The 20,662-nt window shown below is 53.6% G+C and overlaps 2 protein-coding genes across 7 annotated transcripts in view; one reads left to right on the forward strand and one right to left on the reverse strand.

Moving 5' to 3' along the window:
• RADIL (Rap associating with DIL domain) overlaps positions 1-19,356 on the forward strand; it is an 84,999-nt gene extending 65,643 nt beyond the window's left edge. For 3 of the 5 annotated variants that reach the window (XM_060122821.1, XM_060122819.1, XM_060122823.1), the window contains exon 17: positions 4,882-8,599. The gene's annotated coding sequence lies outside the window, so the exon portion shown is untranslated. Of the gene's footprint in view, positions 1-4,881; positions 8,600-18,384 lie in introns of those variants that run through there. The other 2 variants (XM_060122820.1, XM_060122822.1) reach the window with 1 other exon arrangement.
• On the reverse strand, positions 100-19,423 carry AP5Z1 (adaptor related protein complex 5 subunit zeta 1). Of its 2 annotated transcripts, XM_060122826.1 has the most exons (17): positions 19,320-19,423; positions 6,967-7,200; positions 6,692-6,878; positions 6,279-6,420; positions 6,028-6,140; positions 5,473-5,641; positions 5,026-5,166; positions 4,800-4,837; positions 4,559-4,721; positions 3,922-4,100; positions 3,013-3,155; positions 2,503-2,643; positions 1,878-1,989; positions 1,531-1,628; positions 988-1,111; positions 693-907; positions 100-437 (listed from the first exon to the last, which is right to left on the reverse strand). In XM_060122826.1, exons 1-17 carry the CDS (start codon positions 19,358-19,360, stop codon positions 167-169), a joined length of 2,511 nt encoding a protein of 836 aa, XP_059978809.1. In that variant the 5' UTR covers positions 19,361-19,423; the 3' UTR covers positions 100-166. The 2 variants fall into 2 exon arrangements, with proteins under 2 accessions (XP_059978809.1, XP_059978808.1); XM_060122825.1 differs by having other exon boundaries at positions 1,531-1,989.
• Positions 19,424-20,662: the final 1,239 nt, after the last annotated feature.

Consider the following 20,662-nt stretch of genomic DNA (forward strand, 5'->3'; position numbering starts at 1 on the left):
AAGCCGAGAATCAGTGCTGTGTCACTACACTGCCAGCGTGGCCACGAGAGAGGGGGTTGAGAGAAGAAGACACACAGAGGCCAAAGGCTGAGACTGACCACTGAAGCCATGGCTGGTAATACCAGGCTCTCAACCTGCAGGCCTGCCCGGCATCCACCTGGTCCCTTCACCCTGGCAGGAGGCCTGCCTCCCTCTCCACCAGCCGGCTGACCGTACGCAGGACCAGGGGCAGGGCCGTGTTGGTGTCACGGTGATAGCGGGGCTCGGACACCTCCACACTGGGCGTGAACACGAACTGGGCCACGCTGGGCATCTTCAGCAGGTTCAGCAGCTCGGTGGCCCGCGTGTGGATGGCTCCCACGCCCTCCTCACCAGGCGTGGAGCCCGTGGCTGGGCTCTGGGCCAAGGTCCTCATCTTTGACAGGAGCAGGGAGACCCTGGGGACGAGGGAGTCCCAGCCCGTCAGCTGCAGGCGCACCCCTCACGCGGGCAGGGGTGTCGTGGAGGGACCAGCTGCCAGGAGCACCCAGCTAGCGTGGTCTTGGCTGGGAGAGATGAGGCGGCAGTGCTGACACAGCCCACGCCACCTGCGTCCAACCAGAAGGGCTTTGGGGGACAGGACAGCCTCCAAAGCCGTTCCCTTTCCCAACGGGAAGCCTGTAGCTTTCCCTCTGCCCACCGGGAACTGGTACCTGGGAATCAGGTCTTGGCTCCGAGAGGCCAGCTTGGTCAGTGTGGTCATGAGCACAGTGATGACCTGCGGAGGACACTTGGGGAGGGTGGTGGAGGGCCGCGACTGGGTGACCTCAAAGAGCAGGGCCTCCAGGGCTTCGAAGAAGTTGTTGATCTGCTCCACGGTGCAGCGCCGGTCCCAGGACACCGACAGGTACTCGCCGATCGCCCACACCTGGGTGGGGGACAGCACTTCAGCCCTGTGACAGGCCCGCACGTCAGGTGCAGGCTGGGGCGGGGCAGCGGCTGCCTTACCACAGATGTGAGCATGTGCCCGCCGCTGCGGGGGCCGCCCACGAACTCCAGCAGCTCCTTCGCCTGCTCGACCACCAGTGGAGGATGCAGCTTGCACAGGGCCGGGAACTGGGAGCTCAGCACCCTGCGAGAGAGGACCCGTGGGCTGTGCTTGCCCCACAGACCCCAGCCCCGCGGCCCGTCCCGAGAAGAGCTGGGCGGTGGCGGGAAGCCCCTGAGCACCAGGTGGAGGTAAAGATAGTCCCGGCCCCGCCAGGAACCTCTTGCCCCACCAGGGAGGAGGCTGGACTGGAGCGGGGAGGAGCCCGCATAAACTGGGCCTTCAGCAAGGGGGACACACGTTCTGGAAGGCTCCGTGGAAGAGGGGCTTGGGTGGGCAGGGAAGGGTGCGTACAGTGGCCGAGAAAGTGCCGCGGCTGGGCTGGGGTCGGTGGCAGCTGGGGAACCGCTGCCGTGAGGAGCAGAGAGCGCGGGGTCAGTGAACCCGTCCAGGGCTGGGCCACGGAGCCGCAGGAGGGGCGAAGCCCGCCAGGAGGGACCCACCTGTGCACACCGGCTTCGTACCCTGGGACCTGGTAAAGCGAGTCGCTTCGTTCCAGGAGCAGCAGTACCAGCTGGCTGGCCAGGGCCCCGTCAGCAAACTGGGAGAGAGAGAGACTGCGTCCCACCCCCAGGGAACACCTCTGCTCCGGACCTGGCTGGCTGCTGCCCTGGGGGCTTCTCTCGGCCCCAGTTCTGGGAGGGACAGGAGCCAGGCTGGGGCTGGTGTGAGCTGCCCTGTCTGCTGTGATGGACTGGCCCCTTGGCCACTGAGGAAGCTGGGGCCCTGTGGGTCCTAGCTCTAGCCGGCCCTCTGCTGCAGGGACAGAGGCCCCGGGAAGCGGGCTCACCTGTGTCACCGCCGAGAAGAACGCCCGGAGCAGGGTGGGCACGGCCTCAGCGCACTGGACCACCCGGGCGCAGCCGGCCAGGGGCTGCAGCAGCCGGTAGAGCGGCGTCAACCTGGGGACACATGGCCCAGCCCTGAGCACACGCCTGTTCCCTGTCCGCCTGGGGACCCGGCTCTGGGAGCGCCTGCTCTGCCCTCATCAGAGGCCACCCTGCGCATCTCCTAATGCACGGCCTGCTCCCTCTGCGGCCGCCCTGCTCCCGTGGCACACGGGAGGGCTGGAATGCGGCTGGGGCAGGAGGCCGTGGTCCAGTCCTGGCCCTCCCACCCCTAGGATGTGCTAAGCCTCCCTTTCCCCACCTGTGGCAAGGAGTCAGCACAGTGCCTACCCCACAGGGCAACAAGGACGGCAAGGACGGGATCAGGAAACTGAACGAGCAGACCACAAGCCAGTGCCCAGGAAGCGCTTGGCCACGTGGCCGGCGCCCGTTGGGTGGGGGTCACCAGAGCTGTCTCTCCAGGTCAGAAGGCACCAGGTCTGGGGCGGATGCCAGGGCCCAGCCTCAAGGCCTCAGGGAGCTCTCGTGTCCCACGTGGGGCCTGGGACGCCCGGCAGCGAGCCCTACCTCTCCACGGTCCCGCTGGCGTGGGCACGCAGCAGGTGCTGGAAAAGACCCTGGACCTGCGAGTCCCGGAGGGCCTCCAGGCAGCCGGGGGCCCTGATGGAGACGTCCCAGGGCGGCCTCTCAGATGCAGCCTGCAGCGACCTGCGAGCAGAGAGACTCCTGAGGCCGGGCTCGCATGTGGGCTCTGGCCCAGGCCAGAAGAGGCTGGACTCGGCCCCTGCCCTCGCGGTACCCACTGGCCAGGGAGAGACTAGAGTGGACGTCACCGTAACATCACTGTGCCCTGACCCAGCCAGGAGCTGCAGGATGACCCAAAAAGGCCTGGGGGCCGGGCCCCTGGGAGGCTGCGCGGCTGAGTGAAAGGCTGGGCTCCGGGGCTGCCGTCGGGGCGGCGAAGAGGTGCAGAGACACTCTGCTTGGGAGACAGCAGGAGCGGCCGGGGGCAAGGAGGGACAGGGACAGGGCAGACACGGTCAGAACAGTGAGCAGCGGGGCCGGGCAGGGGCTCACCTGAGCTGCAGGTCCAAGGCTGCGGTCAGACAGGGCAGGTCCAGCAGCAGGTGGAGCATCTCCACGGCCGTCCCTGCGTCAACCAGCGATGGGAGCAGCGCCACAAAGTCAGAGGTGAGGGGCGGGCTGTTCCAGGCCAGGAACTGTGGGGACAAGCAGCGCAGCTCCAGTGGGAGCCCAGAGGGCATGGCCAGCCCTGCCACCTCCTCATGTTTCACTGTGACCCAGGAGTTGGAAAATATGCCCTTCAACTTTCTTCCCCCTCATTCTTTTTGCTTCTGCACTCACTTTTGTACCAACCATCTAAATCACTTTCCATTTATCATCGTTTATAGAACTCAGTCTCTGATTTTGGAAAGGCCACGCAGTGACACGCCAATCACAAAAGACACATCAGGACTTCCCTGGTGGCACAGTGGTTGAGAATCCACCTGCCAGTGCAGGGGACACGGGTTCAAGCCCTGGTCCGGGAAGATGCCACATGCCGCAGAGGACCTAAGCCCGTGTGCCACAACTACTGAGCCTACACGCCTAGAGCCGTGCTCCACAATGAGAAGCCACCACAATGAGAAGCCCGCGCACCGCAACAAAGAATAGCCCCTGCTCGCCACAACCAGAGAAAGCCCGCGCGCAGCAACGAAGACCCAATGCAGCCAAATACAGGAAAAAAAACCCCAAAGAAACCCATCGAAGACAAAGGTGCCAAACAGCTGAACACACCTGGCAACGCTCCCCAGCGAAGAGATGCTAACCTGAACCAACTCTGCGAGCCCAGCCACCAAGCCAGGCCCGACCTCGCCTTCCTGAGGGCACGGGCGCCCCCAGCCCATGCCAGGACACTGCCCCAGGGGCCCTGCACACCCCAGGCCCCCAAGCCCCTTGCTCTGGTTCATGGATGACCAAGCATGCCTTGAAGAGGTTGGGGAAGCTTGTCCTGAGAATGCCAAGGTTTCTGCCGAACAGAGGCAGGCTGTCCCTGCAGAACTGGACGAACTCGAAGGCCAGCATCGAACTGTGGAAATGTTCAGCGGGGATCCTGGTGAAGAGGTGCTGGTAGACGGCTTCCGCATCCACTGCGGCGGCCTCCCCTGAAAGGCAGTGGGCTCCGTCAGGGCAGAAGGCCTCGGGTGCTGCCGGGGGCCCCCCGAACCTTGGGCCAAGCCTCCAGGGCCACACGTGTCTGCGGGACACCAAAGGCAGACATGTCCGCCCTTCGCAAGCACGGGAAGAGCCAGCTGAGCCGGATCCGGGTCTTCCCAGGTGTCTCTGGCCACAGACCCACCCTCTGGTTACGCTACGGGGATCGTTCCTTGGAAGGGGCTGGTTTCACAGCACCTTCCAGGAAACTCTCGTGGCAAAGAGAGTTCAAGATCAACACAGTAACGTTTTAATTTGCTACTTAAATCCATCTAAAAGTTCCCACCGTCGAAGTGCTAACGGCTCATCAGATCAGTGCTGCTCTACAGACGAAGGAAGGGGGCAGCGTGCAGGGGAAAGCCGCCCTCCCCGCGAGCGGGTCTGCTCCCACGGGAGGGCGGAGGCTCACCGTGGTGCAGGAAGAACTGGGCGACGGGCAGCAGCGCCCGCACCCAGGCTGGGTCCCCGCGCAGGCGCGTGTGCAGGGGCTTCAGGCAGGAGAGGGTGCGGTACAGGAAGGAGGGGTCCTGCTGGCAGAGCACGTCCAGCACCAGCACAGCCTCCACCAGACACTGCGGGGACCCGAGGAGGCCGCTCAGACAGAGCTGGGAGGGAGCGCCCGCCCGCCCGCCCGCCCGCCCGGCACTCACTGCTTTCTGCAGGTCTGAGTCGGCCTTCTTCAGGGCTCCTGGGGGAGGGAAGAAAGCCACCTGGTCTCTGTGTCCCCATCAGAACAGCCGAACAAGAAGGTGCCCCGTGTTCTGGAAGCTGGAGGAGAGGCCGGGGAGCCCACAGCTGGGAGCGACCGCGGCGCAGACGCGAGGTGGGGACCGAGCGCCACGGGCCGCGGACGGGAAGGGTGGCCCCGGGACTCACGCCGGTTACTCTGCTCCAGCAGGCGCTGGCAGTACTCGAAAGCCTTCTCCCGCAGCCATTGCTGGGGCGGCAGCAGGTGTCCGGCGGTGGAGGTGGCCGAGAGCACAGACAGGGTGGAGCCTTCCAGCTCCGACTTGTCGTCTGGAAGAGAGAACGAGGGCTCAGGACAGAGAAGGACTCCGCAGGGTGCGAGGAGGGCTGCCGTCGCCGCCTGCCAAGGCCTGCGCCCTGTCCCGCCCGCTGCCACCCCACTGGACACGGTGGTGTAGATGAGCCCAGACCGTCTATGACTGCTAGTGGGCTCGCAGAGGAGGAAGAGTTTGGAGAAGCTGTCTGAACGGTCCTGTCGACATCTGGCTTCTCAGCACGTCTGGGAAAGGCCTTCTGGAGACCACGAGGCTCGGCCCATGTCGCCCAGGGGCCCAGCACGTCCTGCCTGCGTCCTACCTGCGTCCGGGGCGCTGGAGCCCCCAGGGCCGCTGTCCAGCAGCCAGGCCCGCAGCATGGAGAAGGCCTGCACGTTCAGCCACTGGTCCTCCGTGAAGCGCTGGCCCGTGGACAGCACCGTGAAGAAGTCCGTGGCCACTGCCCCGTCCACCTCGGTGACAGGGCCCAGCTGCAGGAGGCAAGGAAGGTCAGCCGGCGCTGCAGGGCCCAGGAAGGGCCAAGAACAGGCGGCATGGGGCGCGAGCCACCGCCCTGGCCGTCCACGCTCCTCCGGGACCACGGGCACCCCGCCCCCACCCAGGGTGCGTGAGCGCAGGCACTTGAGCTGAAAACGCAGCCCTCGGTCAAATACGGTCCCTGCCCGCGTGTTCCGGGCCTCAACCCACAGAGCGCGCCACAGGCTCGGGGGCTGTGACCAAGGCACCCCCGCACGCCCGAGTGGAGCGAGGAGAGCGTGCTCGTTCTGGAACCAGGAAGGAGGAGTGGGTGGCGGCCTGCAGGCCAGGCCGGCTGAGGCGGCCTGGGGACACGGAGCTCCGAGTGCCCCAGCCTCACCTGCCGGGCTCTAGGCGTGGAGAAGAAGCCCCCGGAGGAGTGGGCGACCGCTTGCTGGACGCTGGCGTAGCGGAGCCAGTCCCCCAGCCGCTTGCTGAGCGCCCTGGTCTGCTCTGTGCAGGGCGGGGGTGACACCGCAGGAACCGAGTTAAGTCCCGCAGGCTCGCGCTGCCTGGGCTGCCGCAGGTCTTCCTAGGAACCGGCAGCAGCCCCGGCGGCCCCTCGCCCCCGGTGGCGGGGTGTGTGCAGACCTTCATGGAGGGCGTCTGGGGCCAGGCTGGTGACCTTGGACACGACAGGGAGGAGGTGCCTCAGGCTGGGCCCCTCGGGCTGCCGGCTCTCCAGGACCTTGAGGACGCGCTGGGCCAAGCTCCTGACCTGCTGTTGGTCACCCTGCAAACCCCACAGCGGAACGTGTTCCTGCGCGTCACGAATGCCACCTGGTTCGGGCGTCTGGAACGTCACGAGGGCAGCCCCAGCCCTGCAGCCTGAATCAGCCTCACAGCCCTGGCTCATCCCCCGACCCGGAACGGGGGCGGAGGGGGGGAGGGCTGCTGGGTGACAAGGGCCCAGCCGAGCCTGCCCGCCCCACGGGGAGCACGTGGCCTGCTGGTTCACCGAGGCCCCAGGGCCACCAAGGGCAGGGCGGCGGCAGTCACGTTACCTGGGCCAAGAGCACAGAGGCCACGAGGCCCAGCTGCCGCGTGTTCTGGATGTGGTCGCAGGACAGGCTCAGGCTGTCGCAGGGTGACATCTCTCTCAGGACAGCGGCGCAGAGCAGCTGGAGCTGCTCGGGGCAGGTAGGCGAGCAGAGGGTGGTCTGCAGCAGTGCCAGGCAAGGCCTCTCCAGCCTGGGGGGAGGGGGCGTGTCACCCCCCCGGGGCCGGGCCAGGCGGCGCCCCCCACCCCCCGCCATGCCCCAGGGACACGTGCGCTCACCTCCTGTTGTATTTCGTGGCCGAGACGATGAGGAAGAGCCTCCGCAGGGCGTCCGGGGCGTCGGGACCCCAGTCCTCCTCTCGCAGTAGCGCACAGACCCGGGCACAGAGCCTCGCCAGCTCCTCGTCCCGGAGCTCCCTAAACAAAGACGACGGCGTCGGCAACCCGGCGACGAGGGACCCGGAAACGCCGCCCTGAGCTGTGACAGGACGGCTCTCGGGCTGGGGACCGGCCCTGCTGAGCAGAGAACAAGCCAGGTGTCGCGGAGGAAGGTGGTCCCAGCACCACCGGGCCTCTCGTGACGAACCCGCTGGCTGGGTACCCGGCCTGGGCCCTCGCCCCCCACCAGGCGGGGGACCCTCGCTCCAGCAGTTACTACGGCAAACCACGCGTTCGGATTGTTGTTCCAGGACCAGAAGCACAAACTGATCGGTTTACGAGTCAAAAGTAAGGGGGGTTTAGTCTGAAACCAGTTGCTTTTCAAAAGATTCCTTCAGTGAGCCTTTAACTTCTGGGAACAAGAATTAAAAATGAAAGGTCAAATGTTATGACACATTACTCTAATACTTAATTGAAAAATCTATCTATTGAGCATTTATAACAGGTAAGATGCTGAAGCAAGCCTCAAAACGAAGCCTGGTTCAGGCTTACTCCAGCCCCAGAGGCAAGAAAAAGCAACGTGGCCCCAAGCCACCGCGCTGGGAGCTGCTGGGGGGCTCTTGGCAGGGCCCTTACACAGCTGGGCCCCCGCCGCGGGTCCCCGAAGACCACCAAGTCCACTCTGCTCGAGCTCGGGGTCTGCGATTCTGACCTGAGATGGCGCACCCCCAGGCTGTGGGGCTGAGGAGAATGTCCGAGAACCCCGTGGGCTGGGGGTCCCGGGCGGCGGCTTGGGTTTCCCGTTCTCACCTGAAGGCTGGCAGACAAATCCCAATGGCTTCCCCACCACGCCTCGCCTCCCACCCCCGTTTCTATTTTTTCACTTAATCCGGCCAGAGTGGGATTCAGCCACCTACAAACACAAGCAAAGGCGCGTGTGGACGAGGAGGGAGGAGACTGAGTTGAGAGGCCGGGTCCAGGTCTGCTGCTCGCCGCGGCGACGGCCGAGGGAGAAGCTGCCACGCGTCCCGCAGTCAGTCATAACTGAGGCTCCTTCCCAGAACGGTGGTGCCCCTCGCCCGTACCCCAGATTAGTCCCTTCCAATGTATTCTCCAAGTCACCGGATTCTTTCTAAAAGGCAGTCTGCCTTCACCGGTCAGTAGCTCTCCACTGCTTTCAGACCCAACCCCCAGGTGCTAGCGCAGCTCACAAGGCCGGCTCCTCCTGTTTCTCCTGCTTCCGCCCCTGGCATGGACCCTCTGCCTGAAACGCTCCCGACTGCTTCCCTCGCTGGCTGACGCACTCTGAGCTTCTGTTTAGTTGTCTTGTCCTTCAGGAAACCTCCCCTGGCCTTGCTGCTCCCCCCCACCCCAACCCAAGTCCCACTCTCCTCACTTGTTCTGCAGTTCACAAGTCATGCTTCTGATAACTTTCCCCAGCCTTGCTTTCCATCTCTGAAAAATACAGAGAGAAACTAAAATTTACTCCGAATCCTAACTCCCAAACTTCAGTAAAGTTCCACCAAGAATCACCGGCGTAATTAAAGAAAAATAGTGAAAACTAGTAAGACTCAACTGATAGTTATTAACTTTCCTTAAATCCCAACAGAGAGGAATTCCCACCCACCCGAGACAGAAAGACAGAGAAATAAGAATTAAATAGTGAGGGCTGTTCCTTCTGCCTTTCAGCCTATACATTTCTGACCTTGAACAGAAGATGAGCTGGATGTTCTGAGTGGGTCTCAGTTCTTACTCGTCCCCTGGCAAGACCTCTAGGCTAATAAGCATGTCGCATGCTGAGTGAGATGCTAGCACTTAAAGATAATCTGTTTTCAGGGAGAGAAGAGCAAGGTGGCAGAGTAGGACACAGAGCTCACGTCCCACCACGAACACATAAAAAATACATCCACGCTGAAAGCAAACTGGAGACTGGCAGAGACTCCTGTGCAACCAAGGCTGTGAGAAAGATGCGAACGGACTTGGGAAGGAAGGGAAGAAAAGCGATCACATCGGGGCTCGTGCCCCTGGGAGGCGACACAGAGGAGGAGGGGGATTGCATGGGCTTGGAGTTCCTCCCTGGGGAGTGAGTGGTTCAGACCACATATTGGGGCATCCCAGCCTTGAGGATCCACACCGAGAGAACGAGTCACCATGGCTGGTTTGAAAACCAGTGGGACTAACGGCAGGGCTGTAAGAAGCCTAGACTCCACTCGTGAGGCGTGGGCGCCGGCTTGCTTACTCCTGGAATAAGGCGGAGGAAGCAGATGAAGCCTGCCCGGGGCTCTGGGGGCTTGCCCGGGATCGCCCCAGCCCCGCCCTAGCACACGCCCCAGCCCCAGCCCCGCCCCAGCACACGCTGCAGCCCCTGCCCCCTCCCCCCCCCAGCACACGGCCCAGCCCCCGCGCTAGCACACGGCCCAGCCCCCGCCCCCGCCCGAGCTGAGCACCTGCTCCGGCCCCTCTTGCTCCAGCACTGCTTCCCCTTTGGGGACAAAGATGCCGCTGCTGGGAGCGGGGAGAGCGCACACTTGGAACAGAACCGGCTTGGACCCGACCCTCAGGACAGCTGCTCCAGCAAACTGGGACCCGCCCTGACAGGGCAGTCATGGCCACTGAACAGACGAGAAGCTCCAGCTCACACCTGGCTCTGGCTCCAGCCCCTTTACATCTCCAGCCACACCCCCTACCAAGGCGACAGCTGCCAGCACAGCCTGGGGGAAGACTCTTCCTCACTTCAGCTCCAGCTCTCCCAGCAAAGCCAACGGGCACATGCAGACCGTACAGGGACGCTCCCACACAAGGACATGCCTTAAAAACTGGGATAGGTAACTGCTTCACCTAATTTCACAGAGACAGAAAAAGCCAAGCAAAATGAGAAGACAGGGGAATTTGTTTCAAATGAAAGAACAAGAAAAAAAAAATGAAAAAAAAACAACCACCAATGGAACAGAGGTAAATAATTTACCAGATAAAGAGTTGAAAGCATTAGTAATAAGAACGCTACTTGAACTAGGAAAAAGAATAGATAAACATGGGACATTCCTGGTAGCCCAGTGGTTAAGAATCCGCCTGCCAGTGCAGGGGACACGGGTTCGAGCCCTGGTCCAGGAATATTCCACATGCCACAGAGCAACTAAGCCCATGCGCCACAACTACTGAGCCTGCATTATAGAGCCCGAGCCACAACTACTGAGCCCGCGTGCCACAACTACTGAGCCCGTGTGCCACAACTACTGAGCCCACGTGCCACAACCACTGAAGCCCGCGTGCCTAGAGCCGGTGCTCTGCAACAAGAGAAGCCACCGCAATGAGAAGCCCACGCACCACAACGAAGAGTAGACCCCGCTCGCTGCAACTAGAGAAAGCCCGCGCGCAGCAACGAAGACCCAACACAGCCAAAAATAAATAAATAAAAAATTAATTTAAAAAAAAAGAAAAACACATTAAAAAAAATGAGGACAGTTTAAGACATCTCTGGAACATTGTTAAGTGTACTAACATTCACATATAAGGGTCCCAGCAGGAGAAGAAGAGAGTCAAAAATGTATCTGATGAAATTATGACTGAAAACTTCCTGTGCCTAAAGAAGGAAACAGATATCCAGGTACAGGAAGCAAAGAGAGCCCCAAACAAGATGAACCCAAAGAGACCCACACCAAGACATACCATAATTAAAAGATGGCAAAAGTTAAAAAGAGAATTCTAAAGGCAGCAAAGCAATCACATACAAGGGAACCCCCATAAGGCTATCAGTTGATTTTTCTGCAGAAACTTTTCAGACGAGAAACAAGTGTCATAAGATATATTTAAAGTGCTGAAAGGAAAAACCTACAATCTAGGATACTCTACCCAGCAATGTTATCATTCAGAATTAAAGGAGAGATAAAGAACTTCTCAGACAAGCAAAAACTAAAAGAGTTCATCAATACTACACTGACCGTAAGAGTTAAAGGATCTCCTCTATGTGGAAAAGGCTAGAACAAGAATTTACAGAAAAGGAAAAAGTCCCACCAGTAAAAGCAAATATATAGTAAAGGCTGTGGGTCAACTAATTAAATAAGCTAGTACAAAGGTCACCATATATGAACCCCATGGTAACCACAAATCAAAATCGATATCATGAAAATGACTATACTACCCAAAGCAATCTACAGGTTCAACGCAATCCCTATCAAGTCACCAATGGGATTTTTCACAGAACTAGAACAAGAAATTTTACAATTTGTATGGAAACACAAAAGACCCCAAATAGCCAAAGCAATCTTGAGAAAGAAAAGCGGAGCTGGAGGAATCAGACTCGCTGACTTCAGACTACACTACAAAGCTACAGTAATCAAGACAGTATGGTACTGGCACAAAAACAGAAATACAGATCAGTGGAACAGGATAGAAAGCCCAGAGATAAACCCACGCACATATGGTCACCTTATCTTTGACAAGGGAGGCAAGAATATACAATGGAGAAAAGACAGCCTCTTCAATAAGTGGTGCTGGGAAAACTGGACAGCTATATGTAAAAGAATGAAATTAGAACACTCCCTAACACCATACACAAAAATAAACTCAAAATGGATTAAAGACCTAAACGTAAGGCCAGACACTATAAAACTCTCAGAGGAAAACATAGGCAGAACACCCTATGACATAAATCACAGCAAGATCCTTTTGACCCACCTCCTAGAGAAATGGAAATAAAAATAAACAAATGGGACCTAATGAAACTTAAAAGCTTTTGCACAGCAAAGGAAACCATAAACAAAACAAAAAGACAACCCTCAGAATGGGAGAAAATATTTGCAAATGAAGGACAAAGGATTAATCTCCAAAATATACAAGCAGCTCATGCAGCTCAATATAAAAAAAACAAACAACCCAATCCAAAAATGGGCAGAAGACCTAAATAGACATTTTTCCGAAGAAGACATACAGATGGCCAACAAAGACATAAAAGGATGCTCAACATCACTAATCATTAGAGAAATGCAAATCAAAACCACAATGAGGTATCACCTCACACTGGTCAGAATGGCCATGATCAAAAATCTAGAAACAATAAGTGCTGGAGAGGGTGTGGAGAAAAGGGAACCCTCCTGCACTGTTGGTGGGAATGTAAATTGATACAGACACTATGGAGAACAGTATGGAGATTCCTTAAATAAACTAAATCAGGGCTTCCCTGGTGGCGGCGCAGTGGTTGAGAGTCCGCCTGCTGATGCAGGGGACATGGGTTCGTGCCCCGGTCCGGGAAGATCCCACATGCTGCAGAGGAGCTAGGCCCATGAGCCATGGCCACTGAGTCTGCGCGTCTGGAGCCTGTGATCTGCAACGGGAGAGGCCATAACAGTGAGAGGCCAGCGTATTGCAAAAAAAAACAACAAAAAAACCCCAAAACTAAATCAGAACTACCATATGACCCAGCAATCCCACTACTGGGCATATGCCCTGAGAAAACCATAATTCAAAAGGAGTCATGTACCACAATGTTCACTGCAGCACTATTTACAATAGCCAGGACATGGAAGCAACCTAGGTGTCCATCGACAGATGAGTGGATAAAGAAGATGTGGCACATACATACAATGGAATATTACTCAGCCACAAAAAGAAATGAAATTGAGTTATTTGTAGTGAGGTGGATGGACCTAGAGTCTGTCATACACAGAGAAGTAAGTCAGAAAGAGAAAAACAAATACTGTATGCTAACGCATATATATGGAATCTAAAAAAGCAGTACTGATGAACCTAGTGGCAGGGCAGGAATAAAAACACAGATGTAGGGAATGGACTTGATGACATGGTGGGGAAGGGGAAACTGGGATGAAGTGAGAGAGTAACACTGACATATATACACTACCAAATGTAAAATGAATGGCTAGTGGGAAGCTGCTGAATAGCACAGGGAGATCAACTCGATGCTTTGTGACCACCTAGAGGGGTGGGATAGGGAGGGTGGGAGGGAGGCTCAAGAGGGAGGGGATATGGGGATATATGTATACACATGGCTGATTCACTTTGTTGTACACAGACACAACACTGTGAAGCAATTATACTCCAATAAACATGTGAAGAAAACAAAACAAAAAACAAAAAAACTCTCAAGGTAAGAAAGACAAGAACGGAGAAGAACTATAAAAAACGACTAGAAAACAAGCAACAACATGGCAATAAGCACATACCCATCAATAGTAACCTTAAATATCAATGGACTAAACACTCCAATCAAAAGACATAAGGTGACTGGATAATGAAACAAGACCTATCTATATGCTGCTTGAAAGAGACTCACTTCAGAACTAAAGACACACACAGACTGAAAGCAAGGGGATGGAAAAAGACATTTCATGTAAATAGAAACAACAAAGCTGGGGCAGCAATACTCATATTAGACAAAGTAGACTTTAAAACAAAGTCTGTAACAAAAGCCAAAGAAGGGCATTATGTAATGATAAAGATAGTAGGGGACTTTAACACCCCACTTACATCAATGGACAGACCACCCAGACATAAAGTCAGTAAGGAAACAGTAGTCTTAAATGACACATTAGACCAGTTGGACTTAATTCAACTGGGCATCAATATCTACAGGACATTTCATCCAAAAACAGCAGAATACACATTCTTTTTAAGTGCACATGGAATGTTCTCCAGGATAGATTACATGCTAGACCACAAAACAAGTCTCAACAAATTTAAGAGGACAGAAATTATATCCAGCATTTTTTCTGACCACAACTGTATAAAACGAGAAGTCAATTACAGGAAGAAAAATGGGGTAAACACTAACATGTAGACACTCAACAACGTGGTACTAAAAAACCAATAGGTACATAAAAGAAATCAAAAAGGAAATAAAAAATACCTCAAGACAAATGAAAATAAAAACACATTCCCAAATCTATGGGATGCAGCAAAAGAAATTCTAAGAGGGAAGTTTATAGCAATACAGGCGTACCTCAAGAAACAAGAAAAATCTCAAACATCCTAACTACCAAAAAAAAAAAAACCCAATAAAAAAGACCAATAAAACCAAGAGCTGTTTTTGTTTTTTTTTTTTTTTGCGGTACGCGGGCCTGTCACTGTTGTGGCCTCTCCCGTTGCGGAGCACAGGCTCTGGACGTGCAGGCTCAGCGGCCATGGCTCACAGGCCCAACCACTCCGCGGCATGTGGGATCTTCCCGGACCGGGGCACGAACCCGTGTCCCCTGCATCGGCAAGCGGACTCTCAACCACTGCGCCATAAGGGAAGCCCTAAGAGCTGTTTTTTAAAAATATAAAATTGGTAAGCCTTTAGTCAGGCTGATCAATTAAAAAAAAAAGAGAGGATCCAAATAAAATAAGAAAGAGGAGAAATGAAAAATGATATCGCAGAGATACAAACAACCATAAGAAAATACTACCAACAGTTATATGCCAACGAATTTGACAATCCAGAAGAAACTGCTACATTTCTAGAAGCATACAAGTCCAAGACTGAATCAAGAAGAAATAGACAATCTGAACAGACCTATCACTAGTAGTGAAATTGAATTAGTAATTTAAAAAACTCCCTGGGCTTCCCTGGTGGCGCAGTGGTTAAGAATCCGCCTGCCAATGCAGGGGACATGGGTTCAAGCCCTGGTCCAGGAAGATACCACATGCCGCGGAGCAACTAAGCCTGTGTGCCACAACTGCTGAGCCTGCACTCTGGAGCCTGAGAGTCACAACAACTGAAGCCCGCGTGCCTAGAGCCTGTGCCCTGCAGCAAGAGAAGCCACCACAATGAGAAGCCCACACACCACAACGAAGAGTAGCCCCTGCTCACCGCAGCTAGAAAGAGCCCGTGCACAGCAATGAAGACCCAACTCAACCACAAATAAATAGAATAAATACATTTATAAAAAAAACAAAAAAACAAAACTCCCAGTGAACAAAAGTCCAGGACCAGACAGCTTCATGAGGGAATTCTGCCAGACATATAAAGAAGAGATAATACCCATCCTTCTCAAACTGTTCCAAATAACTGAAGAGGATGGAACACTCCCAAATTCATTCTGTGAGGCCACAATTACCTTGATACCAAAACAAGACAAAGACACTACAAAAAAAGAAAATTACAGGCCAATATATTTGATGAATATAGACGCAAAAATTCTCAACAGAACATTAGCAAACCAAATTCAACAATAAAAAAAGATCATAGGGAATTCCCTGGATGTCCAGTGGTTAGCACTCTGCACTTTCACTGCTGAGGGCGAGGGCTCAATCCCTGGTCAGGGAACTAAGATCCTGCAAGCTGTTCAGCACAGCCACACACACAAAAAAATCATACACCACGATCAAGTGGGATTTATTCCAGGGTCACAAGCATGGTTCAATATCTGCGAATCAATCAGTGTAATACACCACACTAACAAAAGAAAGAATAAAATTCACATGATCATCTCAATATATGCAGAAAAAGCATTTGACGAAGTTCAACATCCATTCATGATAAAAACTCTCATCAAACATCTCTCAGAGGGCTTCCCTGGTAGCACAGTGGTTGAGAGTCCGCCTGCCGATGCAGGGGACACAGGTTCGTGCCCCGGTCCGGGAAGATGCCACATGCCACGGAGCGGCTGGGCCCATGAGCCATGGCCGCTGAGCCTGTGCATCCGGAGCCTGTGCTCCGCAACGAGAGAGGCCACAACAGTGAGAGGCCCGCGTACCACAAAACAAAAACAAAAACAAAAACAAAAAAAACATCTCTCAGAGGGAACATTTCTCAGAGGGACCATCTCTCAACATAATAAAGGCCATTTATGACAAACCCACAGCTAACATCATACTCAACAGTGAAAAGCTAAAAGCTTTTCCTCTAATATCAGGAACAAGACAAGGATGCTCACTCTCATCACGTCTATTTAACACACTATTGGAAGTCCCAGCCACAGCAATCAGACTAGAAAAATAAAGGCATAAAACTTGGAAGGGAAGTAAAATTGTCACTATTTGCAGATGACATAATACCATATATAGAAAAGCCTAAATTTTCCACCAGAAAACTATTAGAATAAATAAATTCAGTAAAGTTGCAGGATACAAGATTAATATTCAGGGCTTCCCTGGTGGCACAGTGGTTGAGAGTCTGCCTGCCAATGCAGGGGACATGGGTTCGAGCCCTGGTCTGGGAAGATCCCACGTGCCACGGAGCAACTGGGCCTGTGAGCCACAAACACTGAGCTCTCTGCGTCTGGAGCCTGTGCTCCGCAGCAAGAGAGGCCGCGACAGTGAGAGGCCCGCGCACCACGATGAAGAGTGGCCCCTGCTTGCCACAACTAGAGAAAGCCCTCACACAGAAACGAAGACCCAACACAGCCAAAAATAAATAAATGAATAAATTAAAAAAAGATTAATATTCAGAAATTTGTTGTTTTTCTATACGTTAGTAAAGAACTATTAGAAAGAAAAAGCAAGAAAACAATCCTGTTAAAATCATGTCAAAAAGAATAAAATACCTAGGAATAAACTTAACGAAAGAGGTGAAAGACCTATACTCTGAAAGCTGTAAAACACTGACAGAGGAAACTGAAGATACTACAAAGAAATGGAAAGATATCCTATGTCCATGAATTGGAAGAATTAATATTGTTAAAATGTCCATACTACCCAAAGCAATCTACAGATTTAATGCAATCCCTATCAAAACACCCATGACATTTTTCACAGAACTAGAACAAATAATCCTAAAATTTATATGGAACTACAAAAGACCATGAATAGCCAAAGCAATCTTGAGAAAAAAGGACAAAGCTGGAGAGAGGTATCATGCTCCCTGATTTCAGACTATACTCTACTACAAAACTAATCAAAACAGTATGGCACTGGCACAAAAACACACACATAGATCAATGGGACAGAAAAAAGAGGGCCCAGAAATAAACCCACACACTTACAGTCAATTAATCTACGACAAAGGAGGCAAGAATACACACACACACACACACACACACACACAAACAATGAGGAAAAGACAGTCTCTTCAATGAGTGGTGCTGGTAAAACTGGACAGCTACATGTAAAAGAAAGAAATTGGAACATACTCTAACATCATATACAAAAGTAAACTCAAAATGGATTAAAGACCTAGATGTAAGATCGGAAACCATAAAACTCCTAGAAGAAAACACAGGCAGAACACTCTTTGACATAAATCATGGCAATATTTTTTTTGGATCTATCTCCTAAGGCAAAGGAAGCAAAAGCAAATATAAACAAATAGGACCTAATTAAACTTAAAAGCTTTTGCACAGCAAAGGAATTTTCTCCCGAATGGGAGAAAATTTTTTCAAGTGATATGACTGATAAGGGATTAATATCCAAAATATATAAACAGCTCATACAACTCAATATAGATAAAAACTCAATTAAAAAATGGGCATAAGACGTGAATAGACATTTTTCCAGAGAAGACATACAGATGGCCAATAGGCACATTAAGAGATGCTCAACACAGCTAACTGTCAGAGAAATACAAATCAAAACCACAATGAGATAACACCTCACACCTGTCAGAATGGCCATCATCAAAAAGACTACAATAACAAATGTTGGTGAGAATGTGGAGAAAAGACAACCCTAGTTCACTGTTGGTGTGAATGTAAATTGGTGCAGTCACTATGGAAAACTGTGGAAGTTCCTCAAAAAACTAAAAACTGAACTACCTACCATCCAGCAACTCCATTCCTGGGTATATATCCTAAGAAAACAAAAACACTAATTTGAAAAGGTACATACACCCCAATGTTCATAGCATTATTTACAACAGCCAAGATAGGGAAGCAACCTAAGTGTCCATCAACAGATGAATGGATAAAGAAGATGTGATTATATATAGATATATATACACAATGAAATATTACTCAGCCATAAAAAAGTGAAATTCTACCATTTGCAACAGCATGGATGAACCTGGATGATATTATGCATAGTGAGATGAGTCAGACAGTGAAAGACAAATACTGTATGTTATCATTTACAATGCAGAATCTAAAAAATGCAACTAATGAATACAACAAAACAGAAACAGACTTATAGAGCACATACTAGTGGTTATCAGTGGAGAGTGGGAATTGGGGAGGGGCAAGATAGGTGTAGGGGGTTAAAAGGTACAAACTATGTATTAAACAAGCTATAGATATATTGAATAGCACAAGGAATATAGCCAATATTTTAGAATAATTTTAAATAGAGTATAATCTATAAAAATATTGAATCACTATGTTGTACACCTGAAACTAATATTGTAAATAAACTATACTTCAATTTTTGAAAAAAGGTATCTATTTTTCTTTAATACAGCTCTCCTAAATTCAAGTGAACTTGAATATTGGAATATCTGTCCAGGATTGAAAGAAATACAGACTTCTTTGGACTTGGTGGGGAGACGGTGCTACAAATCCTCAAAACACTTGCTTAACACACTTTCAGGGGTTATTCTGACCATATCAAACGTCTACCCTGTTTACAGCCTTTTGAAACTAATATGCATTCAAGATCTTGCTTCCCTAAGATCAGAGGAGCCTCAACCAGCCTAATCCTTCCCAGCAACTGGTCCAGCTCCGAATCCAGTTTTGTTTTTTTTTTCCTAAACCATGGTTCTGGCCACATTTTCTTCTCTTAAAGTAGCATCAAGTCATGGGGTTTTAGTCCGAGCTTACATCTGCTTTCTCCCATGAGTGGCTAGTTGGTGAGGAAGGGGCTACCGACTTAGTGAGAGTCCAGAGCCAGCTCGGGGTCCTAAGACGCTGGGTAATTTCTCAATACATTCAATGCATCCACAAGAGAGCGGATCTTTCTATATAACAGAATCCTCCATGGCTCCCCAAAGCCCTCGCAAGGTATCGAACTCATGGGCTTTGCACAGGGCTCGCCATGGCTCAATCCAGCAGGCTCTCCAGCGTCTTTCTAGCTTTCTTGACCCTGAAGCAACTGACAGCTCTGGACCCCACTTCCTGCCAGACGTGGGGGTCCGCAGCCGACAAGCCTTTGGCCAATCCATCAGCGGGGGCCCACCCCACTTCATTTCCACTCATCCTTCAGAGCGCTCTCAGGAGCCACCTCCTCCGGGGACCAGCTCGACCCTCCCCGGACCTCCTCACGCCGTGCCTGGCCCGCGTGGCCTCCCCGACCTGAGTCTCTAAAGTGGGTTCAAAGGGGACTCTTTCGAGTCGCCGCGCGCAGGCCCGGCTCTGAGACCCACCACCAAGTGCCCGAAGGGAAAAGCTCGGACGCACCTGGCCTGGCGGAGCAGACTCTCCGCCCCCGTGGTGAACATCCCGCCGCCGCCGCCGCCGCCGCCGCCGCCGCCGCCGCCGCCGCCGCCGCCGCCGCCGCCGCCGCCGCCGCCGCCGCCGCCGCCGCCGCCGCCGCCGCCGCCGCCGCCGCCGCCGCCGCCGCCGCCGCCGCCGCCGCCGCCGCCCGGAGAGCAGCCCTGGCGCTCCGCACGCTGGCGACTCCGGGAGAAAAGCCCGCAGCAACGCCGGCTTCCGGGTCGCGTCCCGTGCAGCGTCCCGTGGTGCATCACGTGAGCAGGGGCGCACAGGCCGTCGACCAATGGGCTTTGACGGAGCGTCTCAGCCGGGGGCGGGGCCGTCAGCGCGAGGGCTGCCGGTCGGGGCTGGGTTTGGGTCGCGTTCCGGCACTTTGGACCGCGGGATTCCGGGACCTCGAGACCCCGGAACCTCCGCACCCCGGAACCATGGCACCCGGCACCCCGGTGCAGCTCCGGGCGCTGGGTGTCCGGGAGCTGTTAGGAGCGGCCTGTCACCGCTGGGCCTCAGCTCATCGCCCCAGTTCTAGGTTCTGTTCCATGAACACAGTCCGCTCCGCCGCCTGCAGGTCCCGTGTTCAGTGCGGCCTGAATATACTACACAGACTGCGGTCGTGGGCTGGGTCCGTGTCCTGCAGTTTGCAAGGAACAGCTGCAGCTGTCAGAAGTTCTTTTTTAAAGCTCCCATTTCATTTTGCACCCAACGTAGGCAGTACCTGCTGCTTTAAAAAATCTTATTCAATCCCCACCATAATCACAGACTATCAGTATCTCGTTTTACAGATAAGGCAACATGCTCAGAGAGGGAAGGTCAATTTCTAGTAATTCTGAGAGGTGTGTTGGCCACAGTATTTCCACCCTGCAGACTGCGCGGGGACACAGGGCGGTCCTCTGGGCAGTGACAATCCAGCGTGGTAAATGCTGTTACAGCCTAAAACAGGAGGAATACTTAGGGAAGGACAGGTGCCTAAGATGAGCCCAGAGGGTGTCAGACCAAGGGGTGGGAGGGGATGGCCTGGGCGGAGCTCCTGAAGGGAGCACGAAGGCCTGCTTCCTGTGGCTTACATGCACCTCAGGGGAAACCTGCTGCTGGGCAGCAGAGTAGAGAATGGACTGGGGGGCCGTGGGGTGGGTGGGTGGAGAGAAGGGGCTGGTCCCGGAGAGGGAGGGAGGCTCCCTGAGCTAGGTAAGGGCCACGTGAATGGAGTCGTAGGCTGATTCAGTAACCGTTCAGGGGGAATTTGTAGCACCTGGTAACATGGACTTGGGTGAGAGGAAGAACGGAAAAACCAAGGGCAATAGCAGGTT

Source organism: Lagenorhynchus albirostris, chromosome 15, assembly GCF_949774975.1.
Source record: "Lagenorhynchus albirostris chromosome 15, mLagAlb1.1, whole genome shotgun sequence".
NCBI lineage: Eukaryota > Metazoa > Chordata > Mammalia > Artiodactyla > Delphinidae > Lagenorhynchus > Lagenorhynchus albirostris.